The 19,897-nt window shown below is 37.4% G+C and overlaps 1 protein-coding gene and 1 pseudogene across 1 annotated transcript; both read left to right on the top strand.

Annotated features, from left to right (window-relative positions):
* Window positions 1-5,642: 5,642 nt before the first annotated feature.
* On the top strand, window positions 5,643-6,563 carry LOC107600850 (homeobox protein Nkx-2.8-like). The gene is made up of 2 exons (XM_016292821.1): window positions 5,643-5,835; window positions 6,040-6,563. The coding sequence occupies exons 1-2, from the start codon at window positions 5,685-5,687 to the stop codon at window positions 6,561-6,563; spliced, it is 675 nt and encodes a 224-aa protein (XP_016148307.1). The 5' UTR covers window positions 5,643-5,684.
* Window positions 6,564-11,745: 5,182 nt separating this feature from the next.
* Window positions 11,746-12,879, top strand: LOC107600849 (thyroid transcription factor 1-like; annotated as a pseudogene).
* The last annotated feature ends 7,018 nt before the right edge of the window (window positions 12,880-19,897 follow it).

The following is a 19,897-nucleotide window of genomic DNA, read 5'->3' as shown; positions in this document are numbered from 1 at the left end:
GATTAAAACTGAAAACTAAACTCATCATGCCTTACCACATGGTTATACAGAAGAACATCACTTACTGAATGAATGAATGAATGAATGAATTATGCATTTATATAGCGCTTTATTGTGTATTGTTGTACACCCAAAGCGCTTTACAATCATGTTGGGGGGGGGGTCTCTCCTCAACCACCTCCAGTGTGCAGCATCCACTTGGCACATCTACTGTACGTCGTATTGTCGTGTTTGATGTACAGTAGAAGACCACAGACGATCCCACTTCTGCAGCAACAGTGTTTCCCAATACTGGTCCTGGAGCACCCCCAACAGGTGAATCGTATTACAATAAGCCTTAAAAGTACATGCATCGTCTGGTTGAATTATATAGTTTTTCACCGTATAAAGCTAATTTACAGGCAACTAATTATTTTAGCACTATGTAGTCTTCTGTCAAACTACTCATATTTATTTTCAGTCTGGTTAATTACATTTTTATAACATAATAACTGAATGGGAAAATGAACAAAGGTTCTTAATCTCGCACGAAAAATGTCTTAAAAGTTCTGATCCAATGTTGTGGGGAAATGTTCCAAAGCATCTTAATTTATAGGCCCATTTGAAAATCCTTGTAGATTTATTAGTGCCCTGAGTACAATGCTGTGCATCGATTGGCTAGGTCATGTTAAGCTTGGAATTAATTCAGTGTTCAACGATTCAGCAGAGACAAATGGGTACATAAATTCAGAAAAAAAAAAAAAATGTTCCTGTTGAAACTGGAAGTTTGGGCAAGACGTATCAGGACTCGCCTCTTTTTTAAAATAACCTGTCACAGCAATGAGCTACACTTGCCAGTTCGTGTCAGCCCCAGACGACACGCCCACGGACCGCCCACTGTCTGTTAACTGGGTGCATCCCCTATTCTTTCCTGATGATGTGAGGACGGAAGAATTGATGCAAGATTTATTTCCAAAATGGAATGTATTTTCTCACTCAAGCGCTATATTTGCGCAAGTGCATTACCTGAGTGTGCTTAAGAGATCTGCAGCTGTTCACACTTGTTTAATTAAAACATTCCTAATAAATATTAAGTTGTTGAAGTAGCCTATAGGCCTATGTGATATTTGCTTATGTAAACTGCAAATGTAAAATGCTAAAATTTTGTGCCATCTGTGAAAAGTGAGGAGAATGTATGCGTACCTGCTGCTGGTTTGGGAAATATGCAATAAGTTCTCAAGATCTCATAAGCGTGAGAAAGTTTATCCGGAATACATCAGTTAAGTTGTTAAGGTACTTTGGATAAAATCTTTCTGGTGTTTTGGGTTTTACGTTGTTATGGTTTGGTTTACACGTTTTCTTTAGTGTTGGCCTGAAAATGTTTGTTACGTAGATAAGTTTCGGAGCCAGTTGTCTTCTGATTTTAGGGTTGAACTCTTGGGTTTTAAAGCTCTGTGTTTCAACTTGTGGTAATTGATAATTGATTCTAGATGCATGAAATATTAGAAATACTTTTTAAACGTGTAAGATTGTTGGATAATCTGTGTGTGTGTGTGTGTGTGTGGATTAGAATCAGTGCTTGATACACAGTAACACCGAAATACATTAACTTTTTATTTTCTTAAAATAGCATAAATATGTTTTGCTAATTTTTTTTTATACTGTTCCAAATGTCATTTCTAGTAAGTGTGTGATCTGTATGAAGACCATTAGCTTAAAGATCACAGATGCCTTTCTGTCTTCTAAGTTCACACAAAAGTGAAAATTCTGGCATCATTTACTCACCCTCATTTTGTTGCAAAACTGTATGAGATTTTTTTTTTCATTGTATGTGCAAAACACTGAGCCATTCCTCAAAATATCTTATTTTGTGTTCCACAGAAGAAAGTAAGTCATACAGGTTTGGAAAGTAAACAATTCATTTTTGGGCGAATCCTTGTAAGTATTAATATGGCAAAATATTTTTGGGGCTGCTACATTATGCAGTTAGTTTAAGGGGCTATTTCTGCCCTGACCCTTAAAATTAAGCTTGTTAAATTAATATTAAATAACATAATAAATATTACATGATCATATTAAATAGTCATATTAAATAATTGTTGTCTTCAGGTTTAGATGAACATTGTTGAAAACGCTTACATTGTTTATTTCTTTATTTCTTTATTTTTCTTTGTTTGTTTTTAATGTTTATTTGGCTTTGCTCTTTTTCAAGACACCAGGATTTATCTAAAGCATCCTGAGCAACAAACACTTGGGAATATTGGATATACTAAAATTCAGAGTGCAGTCAGTTTTATTTTCTTAGTGAAAATGTGCTCAAAGTCTTGCAAAAAGACTTTTGTACAGATTGTTAAAGAGTTTACAGAAGTGTTAGAGTTTTAACGTACAGCCTAAGTATATACTTTTAAATCAAATATTTTGAGTTTAATTATTGCAGTTTGTATGTACCCCAACGAAGCCAGATTTAAATTTTTTGTTGGTTGCTTTTCACGCGGAAATGTTTATTTCTGTAGATTATTCTCTAATTCTTGTTGTCTTACTCCTTGGGTTTGAGAAGTCAAACAACAAGGGTAAATATTTGACACTGAAGAGCTCTTGGGTATTTGAGAGTGCACACTTTTCCTCAAGCATACTTCTATCTGTGGGTGTCTAATAGATTAAGGAGATACGAGAGGTCATTAGAAACTAAACTGTGTGCCTACACGAGGCGTTATTTATTCTCTGAGAGCGTGCGTCAAAATTCCAAGAGGTTGGCAAACATTTTGACTCACTTTATTCAGGTTAACATCGATACGTGGATGCAGCATGTCCTAGTTACTAACCGGCAAACGCAATTTAGAATCAAACCTTATATAACAAAAAATAATCATTAGCCTATAAAAACCTCATTTTACATTTAGAGTAATTGTACATTTAGAGACATGTTATAGCCTATTTAAATTAATGGAAACGTATTTTAAAAGACTCTGATTAATCGGGAGACAGCTTGAAGTTTTATGGAAACGAAAAGTCTTTTAATTCCGTTTGAAAACGCATAACTAATAATTCAGTATAGACGTAAGCAGCTAGACGTGTAGCAGTAGATAGTTGCCCAGAACCCGTTCGGCTCTATTCAAAACCATGACAACAAGAAACAAGCACGGATTTATTCGAGAAAGTTAAAGGACATTGTGCGGGGGCGTCAATCAAGCATTATTTCAGGACTGAACAAATGCAAAATCTTGACTGGAACAAATGCTTCCAACGGGTCTCGGACGCGGGGCTACATTTCCCTCTTTTGTTCCCGTTCGCTGGTTGGCATGTATTTGTGTTCCTTTTTTCGCCCGACCACCCAGGACGACTAGACGAGAACGGATACCCACTCTGTTTGGAAGGGTCTATGCAGTCATCCAGAGCGCGCTCTAAGGCAGTCTCGGGAATCACCCGAACCCAATAATATGCATCGTGCACTTACTGGTGAGGTGTTGGGGAGTTACATGTAACGGAATTACGTAATTTAATTACAAAATAAAAGTAATTGTAATCAGTTAAAGTTACTAAGAAAAATATGTAATTCAATTACAGTTACTTATGAAAATGTTAAGGATTACAAAGGGGGTTACATCAGATTTGTTTCACAAACACTCCCACATACATATTTAATTGAGTTCTTTCATAAATTGCAGTGACTGCTCTAAAACATGAAACACCAATGTTTCAGAAGTTTATAACATGCTTATCCGATAGGGTTTATGTATATGCTTTATTTTTTTAAGATCAACTGTTTTTTTCTAAGGCATTGTTAGATTCCAGTGTTTCCTGTCTATGCAAAGATTTGATTTCAAAAACAGTATCATAGCTATTAAACAATTTCTTGTCATGATTTTAAATATGTATTTAACTTCAGAATGATTTTAAAGTAAGTCTGATTTTGTGGTGGCTGTGCTTCAAAGGAGACATCGGATGCCCATTTTCCACGTTGGTATGATTCTTTAGGGTATTCTTGAAATGGTATCAGTGGTCGTGTAAAACAACACAATTTTTACCTTGTCAAAAACAGCTCTGTTCACAGCGACTGTTTCGGTGCATATCTCTTTACATGCTAATGAGCTCTGCTCACCCCGCCCCTCTCTTTTGTGGAAGAGCAAACGCGATTCGCAAATAATCATAAAAAATAAAAAGTGTGTTGACACCGATAGCCTTGTGGGCAGCGCTCTGACATACAGCACCATTGCACTTCGGGAGTCCCGTGTTCAAATCGGACCTTTCCCGATCCCCCTGCCGGTGGAAGAGAGCGCTGGTATTCATTCCAAAATCAAAATGGCTTGATAATTGAGACTGTTTAGGTTTTTGGGGGGTTAAAAAAAGGAGTGAATTTTTATCATTGTAGGGTGGTTGTGTCTACTCACTGCTAATGCTAATTTATATGCAAATGAAGATATTTTGCATCCAATGTCTCCTTTAAGATTAAAATATTATAATCTTTATTCAAGTGATGAAGGATTTCGAAAGTCTGACAGTTATCAGTGTTGAGCACATATTGTAAGTTTAACCCTGCCTGGTTTACATGTTTGAAAATGATTAACAGTTGAACATATTAGACATTTAGAAAAGTAATCAAAAAGTAATCAAATGTAATCAGTTACATTACTTTAATAAAGTCATTTAAAAGTTACACTACTTATTACATTTTAAGTAGGGTAACTTGTAATCTGTAAACTATCACGTTTCCAAAGTAACCTTCCCAACACTGTGCAGGAGTAAGCAAAAGTTCATAACGAAATATTACTGTTTCCTTGATGTCTGGATCTTTTCCCAAGTTCTTTATTCTGTAGTTATTTCAGATTTCTCGCTTGATAGGAAGAAATGACCTGCTAATTTAAACACAACTGACATAAAAGCATAAATATCAATGTTCTAGAGTAATGTCGGATACAGCTGTAAGGAAACATTCTTTCAATTTCAAAAAGCAATAAGGATTTTGTGTGATTTTACAGTACACAAAGGGCAAGCTTCTTTTCCAATAGCCACGAATATATACATTTCATTAAAGGTCCTGCTGGTCCCCAATGACTTGCTTAGTGTTTTTTTCCCATACTTTCCATATAGTCAATGGAGACCAGCAACTGAAACTAAATGATCCCTTTAATTACCATGAAATAACTATCACCCCACTGTACTGAGAGAGTGTACATTTAACCCGTGTTTGTGCAATAACACCTGCAATAAAGGACAATACCCCAATAAACGAATTAGGTAAACCAACTCTGGGACGCTAATGGATTACTTTGTATGCAAATATCCGTTATTTGAGGGGCAAAAGAAGTGAGGGCTCTTGTTGTCACTTGCCACCCAAGACGTGATTCAGCCTCAACAATTACCATTATCTGTTTCCCACTTTTCACGAATTCGGACGAATCAGTAATGATGAAGAGTGTTACCCTCCATCATTGTGAAAGTAACGGGCTATTCTTTGCCGAGTTCACACCTACCATTACAGGGATTTAAGTACACGAGTCATTGAGGTATACTTAGAACCCATAAGGAGGAGAGGCCCCAAAGCAGCCACCAAGTGCTGTTTATATAAACACCGCGACATCAGTGTACACATTGTCACTTGGATGCGCGTCTTGAGAACGCACACATCACTTCAGCACTGCGCGACCGAGGATAGCTCTTCAAGATCGAGAGCCAGTCCTGGAACTAACAGCAATCCAGCGTTACAGATGGCTATTTCTAACCAGTTCCGTTTCACTGTGAGAAGTATTTTGGATTTGCCAGAAGATGACACCGAGAGCATCGCGCACCATTATCCAGTGGACTCCTTCTCCGTCTCACCTTACTCGTCCTGGACTGAAAACGACAGAGAACATATATGTAAGTTCTTAAGAACATTTTCTAATCAATTTTAAGAAAAAAGGTTTATGGCCGTTCTATTATTCATATCATAGCACGAGAGATTATTTTACAGTGTATTTTCTACATGTTACAGGTAGTTACTGTAAAGCACATAAACACACATATGGGCTTTCTTCTCAGAGGGTAGATATATAACGACTAATTTTTATTTATTTTATTTAGCGTCAGACGAAAGCAACCTTGAGTCTTCCCCAGACTCCACCGGGCCAGATGTGCTTTCAGTGGATACAGAGCGTGAAAAGCGGAAGAAGCGTCGCGTGTTGTTCTCCAAGGCTCAGACGTATGAACTGGAGAGACGCTTTCGTCAGCAGCGGTACCTGTCCGCTCCAGAACGAGAGCAGCTCGCGCACCTGCTACGCCTCACGCCCACGCAGGTGAAGATCTGGTTCCAAAACCACAGATACAAAATGAAGAGAGCGCGGATAGAGTGCGTTCATGACCTCAATCAGCCTCCAGTGCTACGCAGAGTCGTGGTGCCCATTTTGGTCCGAGATGGCAAACCATATCAGAACTGTACTATTGCTGCGGAAAAAGGAAGCTGCATCGTTCCACCAACAGTACCATCCTCACCCTTCAGCGTTCAAGGTTTCCAGTCTTTACAGCAACAGACGCCCTTCGCGCTTTTCCCCACATACCAGCACTTTACCAACACAGCGGCCTCCCGTCACCACTTTTGTGTTTGGTGAGACTCACTTAGGACCACTCGAACTATTTTCGGGACTTACCCCACAGGACAGCGCATGGATTCCTCTTGATTCAAGTTGTTTTTAATTGCATAAAGTGTTAGGTCTATTAAAGTAGAAACTCTCAGCGTTAAAAATAAAAGCTGTTTGCACATATTATATGTTCTATTTAGTCTTTGTGAGATTTTTGTATTAACTGATGTTGTGCATAATTGCCTAGATAGTGTGTTGTTGAACTCTTTGTGTTTGTTCTGAACCAAAAGATTATATATCAGTGAGAAAAATGTTTTATGTTTTATATTGTGAATATTGCAGTGCTATAATTTGATGAAATTGCATCATCTTAAAGTGTTATGTGTATTACAAAAAAAAAACTGAGAATAAAAAATATTTGTTTTGCAATTTATAGTTGTTTGAATTGTTCAAATTATTGTTGGTTTATTCACATTATACTAAATATTCAGTATGCTTAAAATCACTCCTTTTAATCATACAGATTTTAAAATATGTAATTTCTCCTCTAAGACGTTTTTTAGGAAACAAATATTTAATTCGTTCACCTTTTTGTTAATCCCTGCAATTGTTACATACTGTTTGTACAAAAGATCACAGACTGAACTAAAAAAAAAGAGAAAAAGAGTAGACCTATGAGAATTAACGCACAGCAAGTGATGAGTGGCTTTTGTAATGTTAAGACGTCCACTTTAACCCAACAGAGAAGACCAAATAACCAGCATAAAGAAAGAACCCTTATTTAAGACTCAGCATAGTAGGTAAACACTGAGCAAGAAATGCAGCACAATGGTCATTCATTCTTGTGTGAATCTGACATTTTCCCATTCTGGCTTTTATCGTTTTTTTTTACGGGATACGAAATATTAATGTTGTTTTTAAGCGTATTTGAGTGCTAGTTAAAGCTTAGGGACTAAATAAGAAAACAGAAGTTGTTAGATGTTCTTAAAATTGTTACCCCAACACACCCAAAAATAAATTTGTGACAAATAGCACTGTGACTTTAGAAAGTTCAGGTAACTCACTGCCCTCTCCATATTTTAAAAGAGGGTGATCATTGTCATAACATTAATGCAAGAGGCGAGTCATTTGGCATTAAATATACATAGTACAGAGAGAGGATGAAAAATACATCTACTGGCCCCAATCTTTAAAGCCTCATCCATATTTCATGGCCAGAAGATCCATTTGTTTGCTCTTTTTCTCACCCTTTCTATATCTCTGGCCTTCAATTTTAGTTTTCAGTTCGTAGTCGACAACGTGTTTAATACTGCATTGAAAGGCACAGGAAGGAAGAGAGCAGCATACAGTAAAGAGACCTGGGAGGCACTGATGCCACTCTCCAGAACACTGATCAAGGGTCTCTCTCGCTCCCTCTAGCTCTATCTATCTCTGTCTAATTACATTTCAAACCACTCTTTCTCCATTGCTACAAATATTCCAACACACACACAATGAACTCTCTTTCTCGCTCATTCACTCAGCCTCTTCTTTCAGAGGGGAGAGCAGGCGAGTCTAGACCCCAGTCTAAAAATAGACCACACATCCAGTGCTCCCATGCACCGCTCTGTGTCTAAAACTGCAGATCTCGCTCTCACTATCGCACTGTGTCTCTCACAAGCATGCACACACATCGCACATTATCGTTTTAGTGATACAACAGGTATTGTCATACGTTCTCCCAAATATTCTTGGATGGACTGTCGACATCAGATCCATTCATATAATCCCTTCTCTCTCACGCACTTTATTTATATATACGACACAGCATTGATCCATTGTTGCAATGCAATATAACACAATGTAAGCAAAAGATGCTATATAAATGTCTGTTTAAATCATTACTAATGCAGCATGTATTAAAAATGTATTAAGGGAATCTATTAATGCTACACACATAGTAGATGCCTTTTGCACACACAAACTGATAGTTTGTAATACCATGAGTTTATGCCAGAGCATGCACATGCACATATAGACCACATATACACATACATACATATATGTGTGTGTGTATATATAGACCATATATGTGTGTGTGTGTGTGTGTGTGCGCGCGTGTTTTTGTGACAAATGAGGACATCAATTTGTATAATGACAAGGGTATGACATAGGTATTACAAGGAGAAGGTGACTTTTCAGGACATTACCCCATGTCCCCACTTTTCAAAACGCTTATAAATCACACAGAATGGAGTGTATTGACCATCTGAAATAGCATAAAGTTTCCTGTAAGGGGTTGGTGTAGGGCAATAGAATATACGGTCTGTACAGTATAAAAACCATTATGCCTATGGGATGTCCCCACTTTTCACAAAAACAAACGTGTGTGTGTGTGTGTGCATGTTTATGTGGTTTACGAGGACACAAGTTTGTATAATAACATGGGTATGACATAGGTATTACAACAAGAGGTGATTTCAGTGTCCGCGTAATTCAAAAGGCTTATAAATAATTCAGAATGAGTTTTTTTGCAAATCTAAAAATGCAGAAAGTTTCCTGTGAGGGATAGGTTTAGGGGTAGGGTTGGTGTAGGGCAATAGAAAATACGGTTTGTACAGTATAAAAACCATTACGCCTAGGGAGAGTCCCCATAAACCATAAAAACAAACCTGTGTGTATGTGTGTGTGTGTGTGTGTGTGTGTGTGTGCATATTGAAAACATTCGCCACCCAGGCAGTGCTGAACATAATTGTCCGGATTGTCAATAGAAAAATATACTAAAAACAAGACAAAGCATACTACTAATTGCCGTTAATTGGCCATGATAGCCGTACTCCAGAAGAGAGGAGTGAGCCTGATTAAGATAATTAAGAGAGCCTTTTGTAAACTGGATCAAGTAGGCCGAACACCTTGAGAGCAACGTTAGACGCCCCATAGTTTTGACACTAATTGCCATAATTGCACGCGCGATTATCATCACTGGTGCACAAACTATGCCCACCTGTGCTAACTTCAAACTAGAGAAATGCGTAGTTTTCCTCTAGCTTAAGGATGATAAAAATGAAATTTCACTTTGAAAGGTGACAAGTGTTCTATAAAGTTTGAGTAGCTATACTGGCCAAAGATGTGAACGCTACTATTATGTAAATATTCGAAATGTTACGAATTAAAATTAACCAAAAAAATGTTTTTCCCGAGACTGTAAAAAATGTGGCATTTAATAAAACTAAAATGATCAGTCTACGACGTACACTCGAACATAAAGCGTTTTCGTTTTGTCAAATATTCATCAGTGACCACCAGAAGACGCTGTAGGCTATTCCCTCCTGTTAAACGCTTGTTGGCTCATCCTAATAGCTTATGACATATGTTATTCTGCGTCATGCATATCTTTTGGTCTTCTTTGGTATTATTGTGCCAATCTGAGTTTTATTAGATTTATTAGGCATAGGATAAATTAAATATATGCATGGGTTGACCTTTTTGTGTGTGTTCCTGGCTCTTCAGGACAGCTGGTTCATATTAACACTTGAAGTGTTCTATAAGATCGCAAAGAAACAAAGAAATACATAACGTAAAGAAATTTTCCATTGACTTTTGAGTTCCGACAACAAACGTTTAAAAAAACTGCATTAAAATTAACAATGCGTCAGAATTTGTATTCACTGATTTTATGCTCACAATAATCTCTTAATCAGTCACCGACTAATTTTTGTAATTTTAGATGAGCTACTGTAAATTAAAAGGTTTAATAAGAAAACATTTTAATGTTTATTTAGCCTTAACTCTATTGCATATTGAAATAATAAACTAGTCGTTGTAATCTCTGACCGCTAGACCATGAGATGGTTCCCATCTAAATTTGCTTAAGATTTTTTTTATTTTATTTTGTTATTGTAAGTTACTTTTAGCGCCACACATTTTGCTATATCCTAGCTGGACGAAAGAAAAAATAATAATTTTTTGCATCCTATTATTAGTTGTAACAGTTAGATATTAGATTCTAAGAGAGTAGCATAAGACAACACGTTGTTTTGCAAATAGCTACAAATTTAGTTTTTATATTTGTTAAAATAGAAACATGATGGAATAATAATAAAATAATAATAATAATAATAATTATTATTATTATTGTTGGTGTTGTTCTCGTCGTAATTATAATAATAAAGAATGGTATGAAATGAAAATAGTCTGTTTTGTCAAACAAATCTCTCAAAACCGATTTCGTTAAGTTTACTATCCAATTATACATATATCCAGATTCGATTCTGTAAAACTGTTTTTCTGTCCAACTATACTGTGAAAGACCTGGGGCGTCGGGTAAGCAATGCATTATTGAACTCACGCGGAGTTACTTCAGGATTTACTTACTTCAGCGTCGTTAACTTTACCTGTGAGCCTCTCCTCCTCCCCAGTTCATTTTCCTCAGTACCGCGTATCTCGGCCGAGTGGATGGGAATTTGGACGATACTCTGCCTATGTCCAATAATATCAAACGGAAAGGGACTTAATCATTTACTTGGCCTCTTAACACGCGCATATGTATTTATTTATTTGTCAGTCAGTGTTCCTGAGTCGTCGCAAGAGCCCTTTGCATATTTGAGTACGATGGAGCATAATACAAACACGCCTGCAATCACCAGAAGCCTCTTGTGGCCATTAAAAGTCAGTAGTTCAACTCAGGCTTTTTTCAGAAACTGAGTGGTTCTCAAAGTCTGAAGTCCGCATATGCACTCACATCAAGGGGCCCTTATAAACATCACTCCAACTGTCAATATTTCATCCTTTGCTGTGTTCCTTGCCGTTCTCGCAACCCTCGCCACCGCGAAATATACAGCCTCGCGCTGAGAATGAACTATGGACGAATTAAATTTACGCACAGGTGTTGTTGCATGCTTAAATGTTTTCGGGGTTGGGGGAAGGCATGAGTAGTTGAAGAAGGCGTAATAGAAATTGTGCGTGGGTGCACAGATGATAGCGCTGCTTTGTATTGTTGCCCTGGCTGCTGATGCCCCGCCTCTGATGGAAGCCTTAAACCTGGCACCAAGCTAAAACAAACGAAAGTCAGCTTCGAGCTCCCACTCAAACCAATTAAGGCGGACTCCAGAGCACACTCATATGTTTCCATCCTGCTGCAGCGACGGTGAAACAACAGGAACAGAGGAGCTGGCCAAAAAAAAGAAGGAGAGATTGCCTTGGCTTCTAATTTCTCCCTTTCCAACACAGAACAATGTCGATGAGCCCTAAGCATACGACTCCTTTTTCTGTATCCGATATCTTAAGTCCTCTTGAAGAGAGCTACAAAAAAGTGAGTATGGAGGCGAACAACTTGGGGGCTCCTCTTGCCTCGTACAGACAACCCCAAGTCACGCAAGCGGCGATGCAGCAGCACCACATGGGCCACAATGGAACAGTGCCCGCTGCCTACCACATGACTGCAGCTGGAGTTTCCCAGCTGTCACATACAGCCATGGGGGGCTACTGTAACGGGAATTTGGGCAACATGAACGACCTGCCGGCCTATCAAGACGGCATGAGAGGCAGCACGACGGCCACCAGCTGGTACGGAACGAATCCCGACCCACGCTTCTCTACAAGTACGTGAAATTGACATTTTATTGTATTTGCAAGAACTGTTTGTGAATTTTGAATGATAGCTATTTGAAAATGTGTTTTATCTAAACCCAAACCAACTGCAACAATGAACAGACTCCTAACTGCAGTTCCAGTGTTTGTCCAAAACTAGGAATTTAAACAAGAGGCGATTGCGTAATTGTGCGCAATCACTATATATATTCTCTCATCTTGCAATCTTGTCGTAGCTCACTGAGCCAAGTAGCTTTTGTATTTTTTCTATTCATTATTTGTATTTAATTACTGATACTGATTTTGTTTTTGCTGTTGTTAAATTACAAAGCTAAATAGGACTGTTCTTTTTTGCAGTCTCTCGTTTCATGGGTTCATCGTCTGGTATGAATATGGGCAGCATGAGCACGTTGAGTTCACTGGCGGATGTTGGCAAAGGCATGGGTCCGCTGACCAGCACACCTCGCAGGAAGAGACGGGTACTCTTCTCCCAGGCGCAGGTGTACGAGCTTGAGCGACGCTTCAAGCAGCAAAAGTACCTCTCCGCGCCGGAAAGGGAACATCTGGCCAGCATGATTCACTTGACCCCGACTCAAGTTAAAATTTGGTTTCAGAACCACCGATATAAGATGAAAAGGCAGGCCAAGGACAAAGTGTCCCAGCAGCAAATGCAACAAGACAATGGCTCTTGTCCGGCCTGTCACACCTGAACTCTTCTGGTTCCGAGTATGGAGCTGCCTTGCCCTGCTCCGCTCTGCTTTATGGCAGGACATGGTGACATCGGAACAGACAATAACACAATAACAAAATGACAGGTGGATGCAGATAATCTGTATACCCTGCTCAAAAAAGACCATGAGAACAGTGGTTGCGCTCTGAAAGGAGGGAGACATGACAAGGCTACAAGCAACACGAGGATTGCCAAATGTCAAAGGTATCAAATCTTTTATTTTGAGGATGAGCCCAAAACACCATTAAGAAGATGGAATTATTTATATATACTAGATTTTAAATGGAGACTGATTTAAACACTAAAATCGAATATTCTGTCATCCTGTTGGATTTAAAAAAAAATGTCCCGACAATGAAGACATCTCCCCTCACAGTTAGACTGCTAAATACCTTTCATGATTTCTTATAGATTTCACTGTAAAACGTAGCTTGTATATTTCTGTAAAAGGTTTGGACTGATTACATAGTTTTTAGCGATATGTATATTGTACATAATTTTTATCGATATCAAAGGTCACATGTTTTTTCAGTTTTATTGTTATTTGTACGTTTAATTTTCTTGTAACTTATATAGATATTTGACTTAAACGCAGTCATACAATCATATTAATAAATTATGACAATAATGACAATAGCCTAACAATACGTTTGTTTACAGTGTGGGTGTAAGAATCAATCACTCGGCGGTGCTAAAAGTGGGACCTGACCAATTTAACGTTATTTTTCTTCAAGAAAACTAGTTTAAAAGTCATCAAGCTTCCACACAACCAGCCATTAAATTTGTACAAGCTTTCTGAACACGCATTAGAAGGATTTTTGCTGCAGTCGCTCATTGTTTGAAATCGACGATTTCTACTGTTTTGTATTGGATCTCTCTTCAGTGCGACAGGTTTGTGGAGCTGGATTTCTGCATCACAGGCCTCCGAGTAAAGTGTCCATTCTGCAAATAGTTATGTAGTTTTCTTTTTTGCAACACCCATGGAGTCAAACGCCAAATATTAGTACCCTAAATGTGTTGGAAGTTAATTTTGCGTCGTGTATAAATATGTTTGTACAACTGACGAAACCAGGGATCTATTTACGTGCAAAATGAAAAATGCACATATAAAAACATATTATTGTTTCATACCAATTTGATTGTAAAAACTATTTGCAACAATCAGTTTTAGATGCCAAGCTAATTGGATTTAACCTATTAAGTACGTTGTAATCTATTACTTTTTCTAAGAAAAAGTTTTTGTAGAGATTTCATTTTGGAGCTTGTTCTTTGTCGTAAGAGAATGAGTCAGTGCAGGTGAGGTCTCCACTCCTTGAGAGAAACTCACATCAAACAAGCGCTGCTAAAAGCTAACTTATCAATCACATCGCTGTACAAACAGCAGCATTCTCCTCAATAACTTTGCAAGACGAAATAAACACACTTATCAGAGCGCCGTCTATCAATACCGTGTTTGTGAAGATCAGAGGTAAAAATCAAATGCCACCGTGTTTACGCATTGATAAAGACCCTCAACATCTGAGGGGCGCGGTAAGATTGCCTGTGGTGCCTGCTAGAACTTTTGAAAGTGCGTGTCGTGTGTTTCTCTGTGTATGTGGGACTTGCCAGTGCCAAGTAAGAAAAAGTAAGAAAATTAAATTAAATTAGATATGATAAAGATATTTCCATTACACTTTTTGGCCTGTTCAGAATTAAATAAATAGCCCACAATTGGGGATGGGGATTCCTGCTACAAGCAGGAATCGATTGTGGACAGAAAGGTCGCGTGTCATTGACTTTCATTCTTTCGTTCTTTCTTTCTTTTTCTTTCTTTCTTCAGTAGCATTCTAATTATTTATCCCTTCATTTTTCGGTGTGCATGACTCTCTTTTCGCAGAACATATTGGACTTTTGTGATTAATAAACTCTTTTATTGATTAGTTTTTTTTCTTGCCTGCGTGGTCACAAGGAATGGTAGTCTATGGCGTGCAGATTTGGGAACCATAATTATCGTTTATGTGGCTATGTATATAACTTTTCAATTATATTGAAATTATAAAATTCAAGTTTCAACTTTGTTTTATTTGAATTATTTTAATAACTTTTTTCAAAACTAAACAATTGATATCGTTGTTGCTTTTATGACATAATTGCACTGTTCTTTTGCCCTTATAATATTAACAAAATACTTAGTTGCTCAATTGACCAAAATAATATTTCTAGAACAAGACTGTACTTAGGGCCTGCGATTAACCCCAAACGTTGTGATGGATAACTGTGTTCAATCATTTTATTGCCCAAGTTTCTTTTTGCTTGACAAACCAGAGTTGCAGTACATTGATTGATCTTAGTGTGTGTGTAACTCTCGGTTATTTGTGGGAAGAAAAAAAAGACTGTAGTAAACTGTGCACTATTTGGCCTGATATTTTATTGGCTATGCTTCAAGAGCTAGTAGCTCTAATTTAACTTTTGATGCAAAGCAAAACTTGTACAACTAGGCCATTAGTCCAAATGCTCGGTATGGTCCTTGTTGCTTTTCTCGCCTGGATTTTTGTGCCTTTTAATCGCAAATAAAACTCTCTGCATGTAGTAAACCTTCAACTGATGGATGTATTTATGGGAAGCTCTCGCGCCAATAAGCGGCAGTGGGGCGCGCGTTTTAATGACTCACTGATTGTAATGGAGCTCTTCTTTTCTGTGAAGGGTCGTTAAACCAACAGATCATTTTGTCGATTATGTCCGAAATTATACTTTCGAAGGCCTACAGATGCTTCTTTTACTTGCACTGATATTCAATTATATGTAACCTCCACCTAAAACTGTTAGCAATGTCTATAAAGTGTCTACAAATACAAGATCAATGGGCGAATACTATTTGATATTTTTTATTTCACCCAACCTTAAAATAAAATTGGTTTGAGAATTTTAAATATTCGTTCATTTAAAAGGCATGTTAGCCATCGTGACAAGATATATAATATTTATGAAGTTTACTTTAATTTACAAGGAGCGAAAATTGAAAGTGTGCCTATTACATCACTGCAATGTTAATAACCTTCAGTATTTAGACGGATGTCTGCTATCCTAACCGTGCGTACTTACATCGCAAGGCTGCATAAATTGATTAACCACACACATAAAATAAATGTTCATTTTATAGGCAAGTAAGATTTTCTCTTTTATCCGTTGTGCAAATTCAATCACTTTCCACAGCAATCTACCGGCGCCGAAAGAGTCTATTAGGATTTCGGAGATTCGTTTTGTTAGAGCTCCTCTGAAAGACTCCAGATTACATTAACATGTCTGAGGCTCGGTGTGTGGTCTTTGTGTGGAGCTTGTAGCTGTTGAAAATGACTTGTTGGAAGCGTGTATGCTCTCATCACTCTCACTCAACACACTTTGCGCAACTGCGGACTGTCCTCGAGGCTTTGGGTGCAAAGGTCCCAGTCACCTCCCTGCAATTAGACCCCAATCCCAACGCAATCATATTAGAGTTAGGATTTCTGAGGTTCGTTCCCTACTTATTCTACTATGTAGTTCGGAGAAAGGGGTTGATATACACTTACAGCGTATTTTTTATTGAATCTTATAGATAAGCCACAAAGTTTGGACTTAATCATACACTCTAAAAAATGCTGGGTTGTTTCAACCCAATGTTGGGTCAAATATGGACTAACCCAACTGTTGGGTTAAAAAGCTAATTTAAAAATGTAACCAAAATTTAACCCAACAGTTGGGTTAGTCCATATTTGCCCCAACATTTGGTTGAAACAACCCAGCATTTTTTAGAGTGTACTTATTTGACATTATTCATATAATAATGTTATTAATGCAGTATTGATAATTAGATGGATTTAAGAGCAATGTCCCACTAAGATTTTTAAAGAGCATAAAGAAACTTCGTGTTCACGTACAACGCAAATGTAAACATCAGATAAGTGTCAGAACAATAAGTCTTTATGCTTACACTAATAGCCAATAATCATGTCAATTGCTTTTACTCAAGCGATCATCTTTTATTTACACCGCTGACTTGAAACATGTCCACACAAAACAAACCTGTTTCGGCCACCTTCGAAAAGTAAGGTTATGTAATGATTTGCCCACATTATATAGTATTTTTAGTTCGCATTATGTAATTTGCTCTGGAGCTGTCCGGGGTGCTGAAGTTTCTTCCGCTAGCATTGCCATGTAAACTATACTTAATTAATAATAGCTTTATTTCCAAACACATCAGTTTTAAATTAAAATTGCAAAAGTATAACTTAAAACCACAAGCGTATTGGTTTAAATGAAATGATTAATTGGACAATTTACAGTCCACAACAAAGTCAGGCGAGAACGGTCCAAAGTCTATTCAATTTTTTTAATATCCAACACCACATTTCAGCTTGATACAAACTCTATGCTTGACACACAACAGCGCAAGATATGCGGTGAATTTAAGGCAAACACTGCGATATAAGTAAGGAAAAGCACTACAAGTCGCTTAACACACTTAAAACTGAGATTAGATCAAATTTGGCATTACATTATATAAAGACTTAATCGTTTACAGTTATACAGCCACATAAAGCAAATCTATCTTTGTCGGTACTGCTGCACTGAATTACTTTGAGTCTTTAAAACTACAGAATAGTAAGCCTCTGCTCAAATAGGACAGAGAAATGCTCTTCGTAGAAAACTCCAATTTTCGAATGCATCTTCCGTGTTTAATCTAAATACATCTTAAATGGGGTCTGTAAAAGGAAAGCAACAAAAAGAAATTCAGATGAACCAAGACTGGATTTCGTGTACGACTTCCAGCACCTCATTCTTAGGTGTACCAGCTTCATCTGATATGTACATGACAAATGGCACAATTACACATTAACTGCAATCACCTCCTTTAGTAAATCTTATTGTCAACTAGTAGCAAAAATATATTTAATTGTCCAGCATTTATATGCTTCTTGAGGCCATTGTGCTGCGTACGCAGACGAGAGTCATTTGCAAGATGAAATACTTAGCATGCAGCGCGGAACACAAGATGCAGTAATACTTGACCTTTCAGTGTAATTGTGGCACCAGTGAAATGCAGCGCATTCAGCCTTATGTGAATGGAGCCTTTCCCATCCTATGAACAAAAACTGCATTTTCATACCTTCCCATTTCTTTACTGTTTTTATCTATTTATTTATTTTGTTTCTCCTCAAAGAAAATTACTTTTGTAATGACACTGTCTTTTAGAATCCTGCCATTTTAATGGTCAAATTTACACTGAGGAAAATTATCATGAACTGCAGAAATGTTCCGAAAAGAAAATGCCTCATTTCTTGTTAGTTGTTGGGAAAGATATTAAACTGATGAATCGCCCGGAAAATGACCATTTGGTCATTTGTTCTATTTTGCTTTTATGGCAGAATCTTGAGGACAGCCCACATACTATAGCCTAAGACTGGAGAGTCATACATTAAATATTTCTGTTAAATGCCATTCAAACCAAAATAAAGCTGCTTACAATTCTGAATATGAAGACAGTTTTTTTTCCCCTGTGTCAGGCAGTATACATGCTCTTCTTATTTAAGACTTCATCAATTATGTTGATTAAATGCATCAAGTAGCATATGCTCTATGACATATCATATTAGTCCTGCACGATTTTGCCCATTTCTATCTGTGAGAGTTTGGGGTGTGCAAAGAAAGAGAAGACGGAGAATAAGTCGGTAGCACGTCTTCCGAAATAAGAAGCTTTTGTGAATAAGGATTTTATTTTAATGTTCTGAAATGTCATGGCTCGTGCTGTAGCACGCGGGTCATGACTCAATAATGAAATTCTGAGCAGACAAGAGGCGCTCTAGCGCAGTCTTGTACTGTACCAGCAGGAGTCCTTTGGTGATCAACGAACCATCACTAACCGTGTTAACACTTCCTCCCCCGCTAAATAACATGTAATCACCTCACCCCACTGCTATTTTGATTAACTTTTTGTCACTTAAACACTATCTGATTACTTAAGCATGATGCAACAAAAACTATTAAAACAGCATCAATATGTAACATAGCGGATAACCGTTAGTCTGCAGTCACCGCCAGCCATCATTTTTAGGACCCAACGATCGATCTTCTAGATCATGTAAATAAAATGGAGTAATGACAGCGAGAAACTTGTGAAATTCAGTAAGTTTATATATTAACATCATCTTGATAAGCTATTGCAGTTGAATTACAGATGCATTGAATTGAATTGCATATGATGTTTAGTAAAAATGTAAAGCTTTATCAGATAATGAGCTTTATGTTACTGATCTAAAACAACTGGTGTAGGCTCATTCACTTGAAAATGTCATTTAATGTGAATCTGAATCAATCTCACTACAGTTACACAAAAAACTCACTTTAAGGGAGACAGAATTTTCATTTTTTGGGTGAACTAACTAACCCTTGAAGGCTCAAGGTTGCCACTTTTTACAGTGTTTGTGGTGCAGGGCCTATTTAGCATGCGATTTAACGTCACATTTGAATAGAACTGAATAAGAAAAGCATTCTAAATCATTTCTGCATTAAACACAATTTTTTTAAAGGTAAGCAATGAAAGACAGTTTCACTCAATGTGCATTTGGAATATTGGCTAATAAATGAGTAAAACAAGCAAATATTAATATTATTTATAAAATTTATATGGATTTATTTTAAATGTATATAATTTTTTATAATTTTTATGGACCGTTTATAGCTTTTTTGTACTAGTGCACAAACGATATCATTCCGTAATAGTTTCCATAAGGGTTTTAAGCGATTATACAATAAACACCATTGCATGCTGTCATGTCAGGCCTAAATACGACTGAGCTTGGAGTCTGAGGAACACAATGACTATACCGCACAACTGTGTAGAATCGGCCTATACGGGAGTGCAGTGGCTTAAACATTAAGACCTGTTGAGATGATGTTTTTTTTTTCTGTAGAATCGGAAGAAGGGATGCTATTTGCCCCCTTTATAAAATATGTCATTAGGAAGAATTCATGTCACACAAAGGGACGGCAGTCAAAAATTGCCCCGCCACTGTTCAGTAATTATATAGTTTGCCCAGGCTGCGGGCTGTCA

This window comes from Sinocyclocheilus grahami, unplaced genomic scaffold (assembly GCF_001515645.1).
Source record: "Sinocyclocheilus grahami isolate Dianchi unplaced genomic scaffold, SAMN03320097.WGS_v1.1 scaffold293.1, whole genome shotgun sequence".
Classification (NCBI taxonomy): domain Eukaryota; kingdom Metazoa; phylum Chordata; class Actinopteri; order Cypriniformes; family Cyprinidae; genus Sinocyclocheilus; species Sinocyclocheilus grahami.
The sequence above is the reverse complement of the archived record's forward strand: the minus strand, read 5'-3'. Positions and strand labels throughout refer to the sequence as shown.